This window comes from Mandrillus leucophaeus, unplaced genomic scaffold (assembly GCF_000951045.1).
Source record: "Mandrillus leucophaeus isolate KB7577 unplaced genomic scaffold, Mleu.le_1.0 Scaffold1336, whole genome shotgun sequence".
In the NCBI taxonomy this organism is placed as follows: domain Eukaryota; kingdom Metazoa; phylum Chordata; class Mammalia; order Primates; family Cercopithecidae; genus Mandrillus; species Mandrillus leucophaeus.
The window spans coordinates 396,928-410,874 of NW_012101295.1; the positions used below are offsets into that span (position 1 = coordinate 396,928).

Sequence of the window (13,947 nt, forward strand, 5' to 3'; positions counted from 1 at the left end):
TTTCCATTGACTATTCCTCAGCAGGGATTATTCTCTATCTTATTCATCTTTGCTTTCCTGAAGAGATACATACAAACACACATATATGTATGTGTACAAATATATAAGTATATATATTCATATATGTACATTTATTAAACAAATATATAAGTACATACATTTGTTATAAATACAAATATATAAGTACATATATATGTACAGATATACATATGTACTTTTATATTTGTTCATCATTACTTTTATTGTTAATAGTGTCTGCTATAAACCATTTATTCAAATTTTGAGTTAAAATTTCTCTCATATATCAATATGTGTACTTATATATTTGTTTAATAAGTAAATGAAACAATAATATTCAAAACCCTATTAGTTTGTATTCAAAAAGAGTAACATACCTATGCTTGTGTTTATGAAATTACCCATAATTTCAGGGCAGGTGAATGGGAGGATTCATGGATTAGAAGACTGTAAGAACACTTCAAGGTGAAAAGAGAAGATCTTACACATGAAGCAGTTATAAAGAATGACAACAGAGCAGTCAAAGCCCAAGCTAACTAGTCATTCTATGAAGATAAGTTAATTTGGAGTTGCTGCTCAAACACTTAAAGCTCTATATTTTCTTATCTACAGATCTAGAATGTACCAATTTTCATAACATTTCAGTTTTACGGAGTCATAAAAATCAAGGAAGATTAAATAGGTAATAGGTACTTTGAAAAAATATAAAATGTTACACAGTTGCATGATAGTATGATTATCTTATGATTAACATAATGAAATTCAATAACAACAACAAGATCCACAATATCAAAATCATAGTAAAATGAATCAGGCTTACTCTACATACGGATGCTGAATTTTTGTACTCACCAGAGGACATAGAATGTTGGGAAGGCTCATAATCAGAGATCATAATGAGTACTCTCAGATTTTTACAGCTGTAAAGCAAATCAGCAAACACTTAGTGGCTTCAAACAATATTGGTTTATTACATCTCATGAGTTTGTGGGTTAACTGGGCATCTCTTTGTTCACCCTCCTGCTTCATGTGTTATAACTGGAATCACTCATGTTGCAGTGTTATTCTGGGAGCTAAACTGGCGCTGGAACATCCAAAATGGCTAAGCTCTTATCTCCCAAAATCTTTCTCTACATGCGTTTCATCTAATTCAACTTCTTGGAGCTTGAAGGCTGGATTTTAAGAGGAAGCCTTCTAGAAGGACCTGCCCCACATGCAAGTGTATAAAAAGCTTCCACTTGCATCATGTTTGCTAATATCCTATTGGTCAAAGCAAGTTACACAGATAATGTGTAGGGGACCACACAAGTGCCTGAGGGATGAAAGGTTCATTGATTGCTATAGATTAGCAGTCTACCACAGCCTCACAGAGCTACCCATCTAAAGAGGACACTGTAGAGGTTGAGTTTGAGCTCTGAAGCCAAACTATTTGTGTTAAAATCCTGTGTAATTATTGGTGAGATTTTTATATTTTCCAAGTCTGTTTTCCTATCTTTCAAGCAAGGAGGCTTAAAGAGATGGTCCATGCAAATTAATGGAACAGAGTCTGAAACAGTTTTAGGCCATGTTCATCACTCCTTTTTATTATTAATAGTGTCTGCTGTACTCCATTTGTTCAAATTTTGAGTTAAAATGTATCTCATGTATCAATTACAGAAAATGACAATGCGTGCCTTTCTACTGCAAATGATAACTTTCTATATTTTTGAGGGGACTATGGGGTGAGAGGCCTGTAATTACATAAATAAATTTGGTGTATGACTTGGTCAGAAGTGATGAAGCAGTGCCTCATTTATATTTGTCCTTAATTGCAGGTTCCGGTGTGTGGTCTACCCTTTTAAACCAAAGCTCACTATCAAGACAGCGTTTGTGATTATTATGATCATCTGGGTCCTAGCCATCACCATTATGTCTCCATCTGCAGTAATGTTACATGTGCAAGAAGAAAAATATTACCGAGTGAGACTCAACTCCCAGAATGAAACCAGCCCAGTCTACTGGTGCCGGGAAGACTGGCCAAATCAGGAAATGAGGAAGATCTACACCACTGTGCTGTTTGCCAACATCTACCTGGCTCCACTCTCCCTCATCGTCGTCATGTATGGAAGGATTGGAGTGTCACTCTTCAGGGCTGCAGTTCCTCACACAGGCAGGCAGAACCAGGAACAGTGGCATATGGTGTCCAAGAAGAAGCAGAAGGTCATTAAGATGCTCCTGATTGTGGCCCTGCTTTTTATTCTCTCCTGGCTGCCCCTGTGGACTCTAATGATGCTCTCAGACTATGCTGACCTTTCTCCAAATGAACTGCAGATCATCAACATCTACATCTACCCTTTTGCACACTGGCTGGCATTTGGCAACAGCAGTGTCAACCCCATCATTTATGGTTTTTTCAACGAGAATTTCCGCCGTGGTTTCCAAGAAACTTTCCAGCTCCGGCTCTGCCAAAAAAGAGCAAAGCCTACGGAAGCCTATGCCCTAAAAGCTAAAAGCCACATGCTCATAAACACATCTAATCAGCTTGTCCAGGAATCTACATTTCAAAACCCACATGGGGAAAACTTGCTTTATAGGAAAAGTGCTGAAAAACCCCAACAGGAATTAGTGATGGAAGAATTAAAAGAAGCTACTAACAGCAGTGAGATTTAAAAAGAGCTAGTGTGATAGTCCTAACTCGACTATGCATTAGAAATTTAAATACCATTGTTTTTTGTGGCTTTGCACTTCAATTTTTTCAAAGAATGTTCTAAATAAAACATTTACTGAAAGCCCTCTCTGGCAAAAAAAATAAAAATAAACAAAAATGGTCATAACATCATAAACAATCTTATGTTGTATAAAAATACAGAGTGACTTATACATGTTTGCATGAATAAATATATTTCTAGAGAACAGTTTACAAAGCCTCATCTTTCTCATCTTAACCCTTTGTGTATGCGTCAAATCAAGCCCGCGCATGTGCACACATGCCTGTGTGTATTTTCCCAAAATGATGATGATGAACAGTGAGTGCTTGCATGAAACTATATTTTATCAATTTCTCCTTTGGTTTTGGATTTAAAATTTTGGACTACAAGACTATTTCTCTGCTTATGTTTATAAACTGTACTTGGTTTTCTAAGAAATACATTCGATCACATGAAATTCTCTGCTGTTGTTTTTTCTCATTTCCATTACTTAATTTAGGTTAGTCTACAAAGGCAAGATATTATAGGTCCATGGGTAATTATGTCACAGCGGCTCTCACTTCCTGTGTGTCAGAACTGTAGTAGCAAATAAAGGGACACGTTTCTTTATATTTAAAAGTTGATTTTTTAAAAAGAGTACAAAGGAATTTTTGTTGGCTTTTTCATATTCTCATAAGTGAAGTTTGTGCCCTAGTTGAACACACATTTGTTACAGAGCTGATTGAGGACCCCAACTTGACCCCTTTCTCTAACAGAATCTCTGATGTAAAGAAGCAAACCCTTTAATAATGCAGCAGTTAGCAGAAAAACAGCACCTTTCTTTGAAGTATTTAATCATAGATGTTTAACAATTATCATAAAACTCTCACATAGAGAGCAAGAACAATTATTTCAAATCTTCTACTGAGCACATTTAAATCCACCACCCTGGGTTTAGTAAATTAGTATTATTGTTTAAAAAAGAATTGACAACCCCTGAATTCAGCTATGTTAAAATCATCTAATGATAATGGTTGTCATGGTTAGCTTTTATTCTAGGGTGAGGTAAATCTCTAGAAAATTGGAAATCATAACAAAATAAACAGTTTGGCAAATAAAAATAAACTTCTAGAAGTGAAGCTATTTTACTTTTTTTCAGTCATTTTTGTGGTTCAAACTAAAAGCATTTGCTATGGTTTGGATGTGGTTTGTCTCCACCAAAACTCATGGTAAAATTTGATTCTCAATGTGGCAGTGTGGGGAGCTGGAATCTAGAGGGCGGTGATCAGATCATGGGGGCACTATCCCATTAATAGATTAATGTCATTTCACAGGAGTGAGTTCTCGCTCTTGTGAAACTGGATTCATTATGGCAAAAGTGGGTTGTTGTAAAGCAAGGTTCTTCTCATGTTTTGTGTCTGTTTGGACATGCCTGCTCACTTTTCTGCTTCTCTGCCATGTCGTAAGGCAGAACATGGCCCTCACCAGAAGCCAAGCAGATGCCAGTGCCATGCTCTTAAACTTTCCAGTCACCACAGTTGTGAGCCAAATAAACCTCTTTTCTTTGTAAATTACAAAGCCTCAGAATTCCGTTATAGCAACACTAAATGGAATAAAACTTTTCCACATTCTACTCTTTTGAGAAATAATTGTAGAGTTTTTTGTTTGTTTGTTTTTGGTTTTGCTTTTTTTTTTTGAAGTCTCTCTCTGTTGCCCAGGCTGGAGTGCAGTGCTGTGATCTTGGCTCAATGCAATCTCTGCCTCCCAGGTTTAAGGAATTCTCCTGCCTCAGCCTCCTCAGTAGCTGGGATTACAGGTGCACACCACTGCGCCTGGATAATTTTTGCATTTTTTTTTTCTTTTTTTGAGATGGAGTCTCAGTCTGTCACCCAGGCTGGAGTGCAGAGGCACGATTTCAGCTCACTGAAAGCTCTGCCTCCCAGGTTCACACCATTCTCCTGCCTCAGCCCCGCTAGTAGCTGGGACTACAGTCGCCCGCCACAGCACCCGCCACCATGCCCGGCTAATTTTTTGTATTGACAGGGTTTCATCATGTTAGCCAGGATGGTCTCGATCTCCTGACCTCGTGATCTGCCTGTCTCGGCCTCTGAAAGTGCTGGGATTACAGGTGTGAGCCACCACACCTAACCAATTGTTGAGTTTCTATTTGAATTGAGTTATGTGTTATTTGAATATACAAGTGTTATTTCCTGCAATTATGAAGGGCAACTCTTAAAAGTTGTAGGTATAGAATTTGACCATATATTCTTTTATCTTGATTTACTGAAATACTACTTATAGTTAGTGTACTCAGACATAGAAGATTACTTTCATATAGACTATCACTTTCTTATGGGCCTCCTCACATGGATACGCATTCTATCAGCACTTGAAACTCATTTTCACTAACTTGCCTGTCCTCCCATTCATCTGCCTGCTTTTATCACCTTCTATTCCCTGTTTCATCTTCCCTAATGGTGACAAAACTCTCCTTACTTCAAATTATCCCATCGTTCAGTCTTGTATCTTTTAATTATTTCTATAGTTGGCAAAGGCATCTTCCTGAATTAGAGGACTAATTTGCTTTCTTTCATTAATAAATAATTTGACAAATATAAGTACATCTTTGGGAGTCTATTATATTTTTTATAATAGCTCTCTCTTTTTTTATAACAGGCTCTCTGCCTCTTAAAATATGTGCATTTTAAAAGCCCACCATGGCCTGGCCCTCATCTCCTGGTTCTATCTCTCTGACACAAATTGTTTTCAAAACTCAAGTCAGAAATGGTCAGCCTAGATTGTTATGTATTTTATCATTTATTACTTATTCACTGCTTTACTCCCTTATTTGACTGTCTATCTTTTGTCCAAGATCTGTTAAAAAGTCACCTCTCTCAGAAAGTCTGCATTCTTACAGCAGAAATTGTTACTCTTTTCTAAGTACTATGTACCTCTTATATATGACAACCTAACTGTAATTTCTTTGTCTTGTGCTTGCAACTAGATTATAAATTTCTTAAGGGCATGATGAATTAGGCCTTACTCATCTTTAGATCCCCTACAGTGTGGCTCACAGTAATAGGCAGTAGATACATACATGCTAGATAATTGCCACAGGCAAAAACCATCTGTCATCTTGCTTAAAAGGAATGTCTAATTCTGAACAAGTAGAATTTTGCACACAGATTCTAGTACACCTGTTACAGACAAAGGAGAGCTTTTCTATAAATTGAAACAATAAAATAACAGATAAAGAAAGCTAAAATGTCTTGAACATGCATAGTCACTAAGATTTAGATTATATAGTCATACATGATTTGCTACCTAATAGTTTAGCCCTTTATACAAACAAATTTCCAATGCCTGAATTTTCTTATCTGTAATATGGGAATAACAATAGCTCCTTCCTCCTGGTCTGCTGTGAGTATTAAATGATGGGGGGAAGTTTGCATAATAAAAAGCAGAGAAACTATAACTTAGCAAAGGCTAAATGATTGTTGCTGTCTTGATGATAGTGAAATGTATTAATAGGAGTAGTAGTTATAATAGTCTCAAGCCCATGCTAGGTTATATTGTAGATGTTTGATAACCCTCACTAGAGCACTCCAAGGTATGTATTATTCCCATTTTACAGATGAGAGTACCTAGTCTAAGAGAAGCTGGTTTTACCCAAAGTCATGAAGCTTGAAAGTGGTACAAACAAGTTTGTAACTCAGAAACATGTAATTCCAAAACGTTATTTTTCCTTCTATGTCATATCATCTGTGTGTTATGATGAACTTAGTTTGGACTACCTCTTAACCACTTCTTCAATCACCATTTTTCTGATTGTAAAACAACATTTGGGCTACTTGTAGAATTTGTGAGAAACACAGAATAGTACAAAGAAGAGATTAAAATTACACATAACCCCTCTAGCAAGAAGAAAAAAAAACACTGAAGACACATACTTCAACTAACACTTAGTTCAGCACCCTTTATATAAAATTTGCCAATAGTGATTATTTCCTAAAGTAGATTCCTAGCAAGAAAATTACTAGGAAGAGCATTTTTGTAATACTTTTGATATGTACCCTAAATTATTTTTAAGCTATTAATATAAAATTCCAATTTTGTGGTTGATCATCTCAGAGTATCCTTAACACATAAGTTTCCCTTCAACTTTGCTACTTTAATATGTGAAAATCATTTAAATTTGTTGTTTTGATTACTAGTGTAGTTGAACGTTGCTCTGTTTCTTACTAATTTATATTTCTTCCTCTTCCTATTTGGCCATTTTCCCTGTGTATTTTTTGTTTCCTTTTGTATTTTTATTCATTGCTATGCATTTCTGTATTTAAGGCATAGCACCTTCAATAACAGGCAGCACAATCTTTTCAAAAAACAAGTTAGATGTCACTTTCTCATTTCAAAGCCATCAATAGTTTCCTTTCAAATTAGGAAAGAAACAAACTCCTAGGCTTACATACATTTACTTTTTCTGCCCTTGCCTACCTCTTAACCTCATCTTGAACCCAGCACTCATCATTCACACAGACTGTCTGTCTCTTCCTCTGACATCGGCCAAGCCCTTTGCTGTCTCAGTGTTCTGCACCTGTGTTCTTCCTGCCAGGCTCCCCCATAGCCTTCAGTGTTCAACTGAAACCCCACCTGTGCCTTGCCTATTTCCTCCACAGCACTTCCAACTATCTGCAATAGTCTTCAAAATTTATTGAATTACTTGTTTAATATCTATCCCCTTCCAAGAAGCAAAAGTCATAAAGGCAAGGATTTTTGTCTTGTTTATCATTGTATCATTCAGTGTCTAAGAGAGTGCGTGACTCATAATGGACACATGATAAATATTTGAGCAAATTAACTGGTCGCAAATATTTACCAGTTTTTAATTTTCATTAAGTTTATTCATGAATATGAGTTATATTTTATTTTTAAATATTGAAATAATTCAGAACATAATAGAATCATTAAATAATATACAAAAGCAGATGAAATAAAATAAAATAAAATAATTCTTTATTCTGCTGTAACTTATTGATAATCATTCTTGCTGTCATTTGGGGGCAATGGTACATGCTTTCTTTCACTATGATTCTGGGGCATATGCTTTATTATCTTTTTATGTACTTAGTGTATCAAGGACATGTTTTACGTTGTTTAATAGTCATCGGAATATTTTGTTTGTTTTCATTCCACTTCCATTATTTATTAAGCTTCTTCCCTGTACCTGGAAATGTAAATTATTTCTTACATTTTATAAAATGATATAGTTATTTGCACCTTGTAAAATACTGGGCATAGTTATAATCATCTTAGAACAGATTTCCAAGAAATTCAATTCCTTGGCCAAAATGCAAGTACATTTCTTAGTGTTTTAATGCAGACTGTCAAATATCTCTTTAAAAGATTTTTAACATTCACTTAGTGCTGTAAAACTTTGTTCACTCACTTACTCTCAAATACTACACATTCCATAAAACCAGTTGTTTTGCCAAATTGATAAGAAAGAACTTGTATCCTTATGGGTATTGCTACACAACTGAACATTAAAAAATAATCTACATTTAACTTGATTCATTTGTATTCATTTGTCTTCACTTGTATTCATTTGCATTTTCTTCTTAGTCAATTTCCTCTTCATGGTTTTTGCCCGCATCTCCATTTATTTTTCTTAGCAACTTGTAAACACATTCCCTGATTCAAGACATTAATCTTTGACCAGCAGGCAGATAGCCACATTTTCCCTTATTCAACATGTGCCTGTGTACACATGTATGCATATAGATATGAGGGTAAAGACCTCAGCCTTGAAAGAGTTTTTTTTTTTTTTAAAGTGGCTTAAAGAAGATAAATAATTATATCTCTCTCATAAAGTTATACCTGATGGGAGTGGTCTAGTTTAGCACAAACTTTATTTAGAAACCCAGATTCCTTCCTTCTGATTGCTAGAGAGCAAGAATCAACAAACCACCCTCAAATCTGGCCTTCCACCACGTTTTGGCAAGCACAGTCTTATTAGAACACAGCTCTATAGCCGCTTTTGTGCTACAATAGAGGATCTGAGTAATTGACACAGAGACTATCTAGTTAACAAAACCTAAAATATGTACTATCTGAATAATTATGAAAAATTCATTAATTCCTCCACAGAGTTTTGTTCTTGTCTCCATGGTCACAACTGACCAATAGGCACATCCCTGTATAAGAACATGAAGAGGGAAAGGAAGAGTTCTAGAGCAGGTAGTGGGTCTTTAAATTGTAGAAAACCTGGAAAGTATACGAGTCATTGCTGCTTATATACAGTTAGCCAAATGTATGCCAATCTTCAAAGACAGCTGGTAAATCACAGGACATTTGCTTTCTGTGGTAGGTAAAATAATAGTTGCCTCCCTTTCAAGATATCTATGTCGAAATCCCTGGCATTTATAAGTATGTTACTGTATTTGACAAAAGAAACTTTGCAGATGTGATTAAGCTAAGAATCTAGAAATGAAAAAATAATTCTGGATTATCCAGGTAGAGCCAACGTAATCACAAGGGTACATCTAAGCACAAGAAAGATACAGAAGGGAGAGGCAAAAGAAACTCTGGCTATAACAGAGATCAGAGTGACACAATTTGAGAAAAATTGGAACCTGTCTTTGAATGTGGGGGAAAGGGACCTGAATCAAGGAATGTGAATGGCCTCTAGTATGGAAAAGGCAAGGAAATGGGTTTTCCTCTAGAGCTTCCAGAAAGAAACACAACCCTGATGATGACTTAATTTTAGCCTAGTAAGGCCTATGTTAGACTTATAACCTATAGGACTTTAAGAGTATATATTTGTGTTGTTTTGACACACTAAGTTTGTGGTAATTTGTTGTAGCCATAACAGAAAAATGAATGCAGACCCTGGTGCCTAGAAGTGAGAAGCCACAGTCACAAAAAAGTAAGTGTAAGTGGCTGGAAATATGGCAATGAAGAGGGGTTGGAAGAATTCTGAGGATCCTGAAGAATAAGCCTAGATCTCCTTGAACAGGTTGTTGGTAAAAATATGGATATTAGCAATTCTGTTAGTGAAAACTGAGAAGGAAATAAGAGCCAGGAGACAGAAAGATATTTATCACTTTAGAGAATACCTGCATTGTTATAAAAAGACTCTTAGTAGAAATATGGATGTTTAAGGCACTGCTTATACAGCCTCAGAAGGAAACGAGGGGCATGTTAGGGAAACTTGAGGAAAGGACAGCCTTGTTACATAGGGCCAGAGGTTTAATGGAATTAGGTCTTGTCATTATGTGGAAATCAGAACTTGGATATTTAGCTGAGAAAATTTTGGGGCAAAATGTTGTAGGCATGGCTTGGTTGCTTCTTGTTGATTACAGTAAAATTCAAGAGGGAATAAATTAAGGGAAGAATGGTCTTTAATAAAAGAAAACATGTTTTGACAATTTGAGAACTTATCAGACTATTCCGATTGCAAAAAATGAAATTAAGAGAGTCACTGTCAGAAAAGTATGCTATGTGAAAAAAACCCAGGGTATGTTTGGATAATCTTTTGCTAAATTTCAGAAAAACAAAAGATCAGAGTATTCGGAGGGTAAGCATGTGACTCATAGATGCCCTCAGCCATCTCAGCAGAAGCCAAAAATGGAAATGGGATTGTCTTTGAAAAACCTATTGAGGATCTTCTTGTCTAATAGAATTTAATCTGTGGCCCACATAGGAGACCCACCCAGTTTTTGAGAATGTTATATCAGCAGAAACACTGCCAGATTAGACTAAAAATGACTGAGAGGGGCTGACATGAAAGAAGGCTCTCAAACCCCCAAAATTCTACAGGCAAAAAACAAGCTGATAAAGCTCTTCAACTGTAAAAGGTGATGCCTTTTATGAATAAGAGAAGATGACAATAAGGACAGAGTTGAAAGCTCAAAGAAAGAGCCATGAACCCACATAAAACAGCTAAGAGCTTAGAGGACGGAGCCAAGAGCTCAGAGGGAGTCAAAACCACAAGCTACAGAAGATTATTCCTCGGGCTTAGAGCCTAATGGAATTTGCATGACTGGATTTTTAAAAATACTTGGGATTGGTGACTCCTATTTTTCCTTCCATTTTCTCCCCTTTTGAGCAGGAATGCCTGTAAATGTTATCCTATGCCAGTCCTACCATTGTATTTTTAGAAGCAGGTAACCTGCTTGTTCGGTTTATAGGTCCACAGATGGAGAGGAATTGTGCCACTAAGTTTGTGATTTTTTTTTTTTTTAATGGGAAAAATATAAAAAGCATTCATCTTCTTTTTTAGAAAATCAATTATTTGATTTGTTTGAAGTGCATATTTTTGTAAGGAAAAATATTTTCCAGACTTTTCAATAAGCTTTTTCATTCAATGATATCTCTCCCTGGCTTGTGTTATCACTAGTTAAGGAATTCTAGTTTGAATCTGCCTTCGCCTTCTCTCTTGAGTAACATTTACCAAGCATCCCTACAGCAGCTCCACCTGGTGGTCGCTTGTACTGCTCCCATGCTTAGGTATTGTGCTGTAGTGCATTTCCTTTCTCCGGATGGTGAATGCTGGCGGTTAGTGGCGCATGGATTATGCCATATACACATTAAACATACGTTCAATTCAGCAAACCAGACATTAAAAATACATACTTTAAAGAATCCAAAAATTCAGCTTGAATGAATTTACATAGAAAGTTACAATATGAAGACTATAAGAAGCAGCATGAATTTCAGAATAAGAATGTTTTATGTTTTATAGTTGTTGATTATAATATAGAAAGAGGATAACCATAATCTTTCCAGTGGCTAATGCCTCACGTGGCCCACAGGTATGGCAGTGTGGCAGTTAAAACCAAAGATACCAGAGCAGGACAGAGAGATTCCAATGAAGGATTCATTGCTTGTTATCAGTTGCATGATTATGGGCAAGGTACTTAAACCTTCTGTGCATCAGTGTCCTCATTTGTAAAATGAGGTGATAATAGTACCTGCTTGCAAAATTGTTCTTAAATGAATTATACAAAGCATTTGAAACTGCTTGGTCTTCATATAATTATGTCTGCAATTGCACATACCACATATTCAGGTAGGAAAAAACGAATTTAAAAATATTGAATAAAAAATTAAAAGCAAGAAAATTTCTTTACCTGATAAATTAGCCCTGAGTAGTGACTTTGTGTAAGCTTTCACCTGTCACAGTGTGATTGTTATAGAAGATGACATATATGTAGCATATAAATACTAATTAAGGTTAAAATGGAAAAAATTAATAATGGTGAAAATCTCAATCCTGCAGGAATGAGAGTGGACTAATAATGGACTATGTATCATTGCTTAATGTATATCAAGTGCTTTTTTTTCATTTATTGCTTTCTTCTTTTATATGGTGGTCTTTTGAGGAAAAATAATCTGCTTTTTAAATCTTTGTATCTTTAGCACTCAGCATATTGCCTTAAAGATGTAAGTGAATCATCATTGATTTTGAGTAAATTGAATGTCAGAACAATGTTGTAACTTATGAACTTGTTACTCTAATATCTGCATTGCCTCTTGGAGAAAACATTATGATCTATGATTGTGGATTGGAATAAAATGAATAAAACATTTGTCCAATCAGAATTCTTGATTTTCTATTAAATATTTCTTGTAAGCAAATATATTTTTCTTACTGAAGAACTCACAATGATACTTTTCTTATTACCAAACCATAATGATAGTAAATTTCAGATAAAGAACTTTGCCAGGAACTATATTACCAGCATTTTTTTCTATTGGTTTCTTAATATTGATTTCAATTCTCTAAAAGCATATCTCTAAAAATTTGGAATCTCTATTTGAAAAACTATTTTTTAAGTATCACAACAGAATAGTACTTATTTTAAAATTATAGTCATTAGACATTTATTCCATATAAAAAATTTCAGACAAAGCCAAATAGTTTTATTATTTAAGTTTGCTGGATTAAGGAAATCAAGCCAAAACTCCTCAGTGGTACCACTCTTAACAAGAGCTATGAACTTTGATGTTCCTTAAATCTTCACAACATTACCACATATTAGCCATTAGTATGCCCATTTTGATGAAGAACTGACCTTATACATGTTAAGAAGATTGTCCAAAGTCACAAAACAAGTGAGCAGCAGAGCCAAACTATAACCATGTCAACATTTAATGAGTTTTTATAATGAGCCAGGCACTGTGCTATGGTCTTTACAGGCATTGCATCATAATCCTTATATGCTATGAGGTAGGTATTATCACTAAGCACCTTTTCAGGTAGACACAGAAGATGAAGCATAGAAGTATTAAAATAGGGCAGTAATATAAAATGTTTGTTAAGTGTTGAGATGGTGTTCTTTGCATACCGGCGCAGTTTCTAACCTGTAAAATAGATATAATAGGATCATTTTGAAATTTAATGAAATACTATATGTAAATAGATTAGAACTGTACCCTATTTACCAATAAGAAATATGGTTCATACCTGTCTAGTATCTATTGCTGATTTTTAAAAGAGACTCAGTACTATGTAGACAAAAGTCAGTGCTATTTAGATTAGGGATCCCCCACCCCTGGGCCATGGAGGTCCGTGGCCTGTTAGGAACTGGGCTGCACAGCAGGAGGTGAGTGACGGGCTAGTAAGTGAAGCTTCATCTGTATTTACAGCCACTCCCCATTGCTCACATCACAACCTGAGCCTCACCTCCTCTCAAATCACTTGCAATATTAGATTCTCATAGGAGCATGAACCCTATTGTGAACGGAGCATGTAAGTGATCTAGGTTGCATACTCATTATGAGAATCTAATGCCTGATGATCTGCCACTGTCTTCCATCACCCCAGATGGAACTGTCTACTTGTAGGAAAACAAGCTCAAGGCTCTCACTGATTCTATAATTATTTCATTATATATTACGATGTAAAAATAATAGAAATATAGTGCACAATAAATGTAATGCACTTGAATCATCCTGAAAACATCCCCAACCCCTGGTCAATGGAAAAATTATCTTCTATGAAACTGGTCCCTGGTGCCAAAAAGGCTGGGTACTACTGATTTAGATGACTGCTTTAAATTGACCACTTAAACCATAGCAAACAAACAACCACAAAAACTCAGTCTCTTATTGAGCCTTATGTACCAAAATTTTATATAATTTTTATTTAACTTCAAACTATCACATATGTGTTGTTTATCCTTATTTTATTGGTGCTAAAAGTAGAACTCAGGAGATACCAAGTGACTTATCTAAGGTCGTATATCCAAACTCTGATGAA

The 13,947-nt window shown here is 35.5% G+C and overlaps 1 protein-coding gene across 2 annotated transcripts in view; it reads left to right on the forward strand.

Moving 5' to 3' along the window:
- NPFFR2 (neuropeptide FF receptor 2) overlaps positions 1-2,912 on the forward strand; it is a 104,568-nt gene extending 101,656 nt beyond the window's left edge. For both annotated transcript variants that reach the window (XM_011973050.1, XM_011973049.1), the window contains one exon: positions 1,833-2,912. In XM_011973050.1, the coding sequence (XP_011828440.1) occupies positions 1,833-2,667 (835 nt within the window). In that variant the 3' untranslated portion in view covers positions 2,668-2,912. The remainder of the gene's footprint in view (positions 1-1,832) is intronic.
- The last annotated feature ends 11,035 nt before the right edge of the window (positions 2,913-13,947 follow it).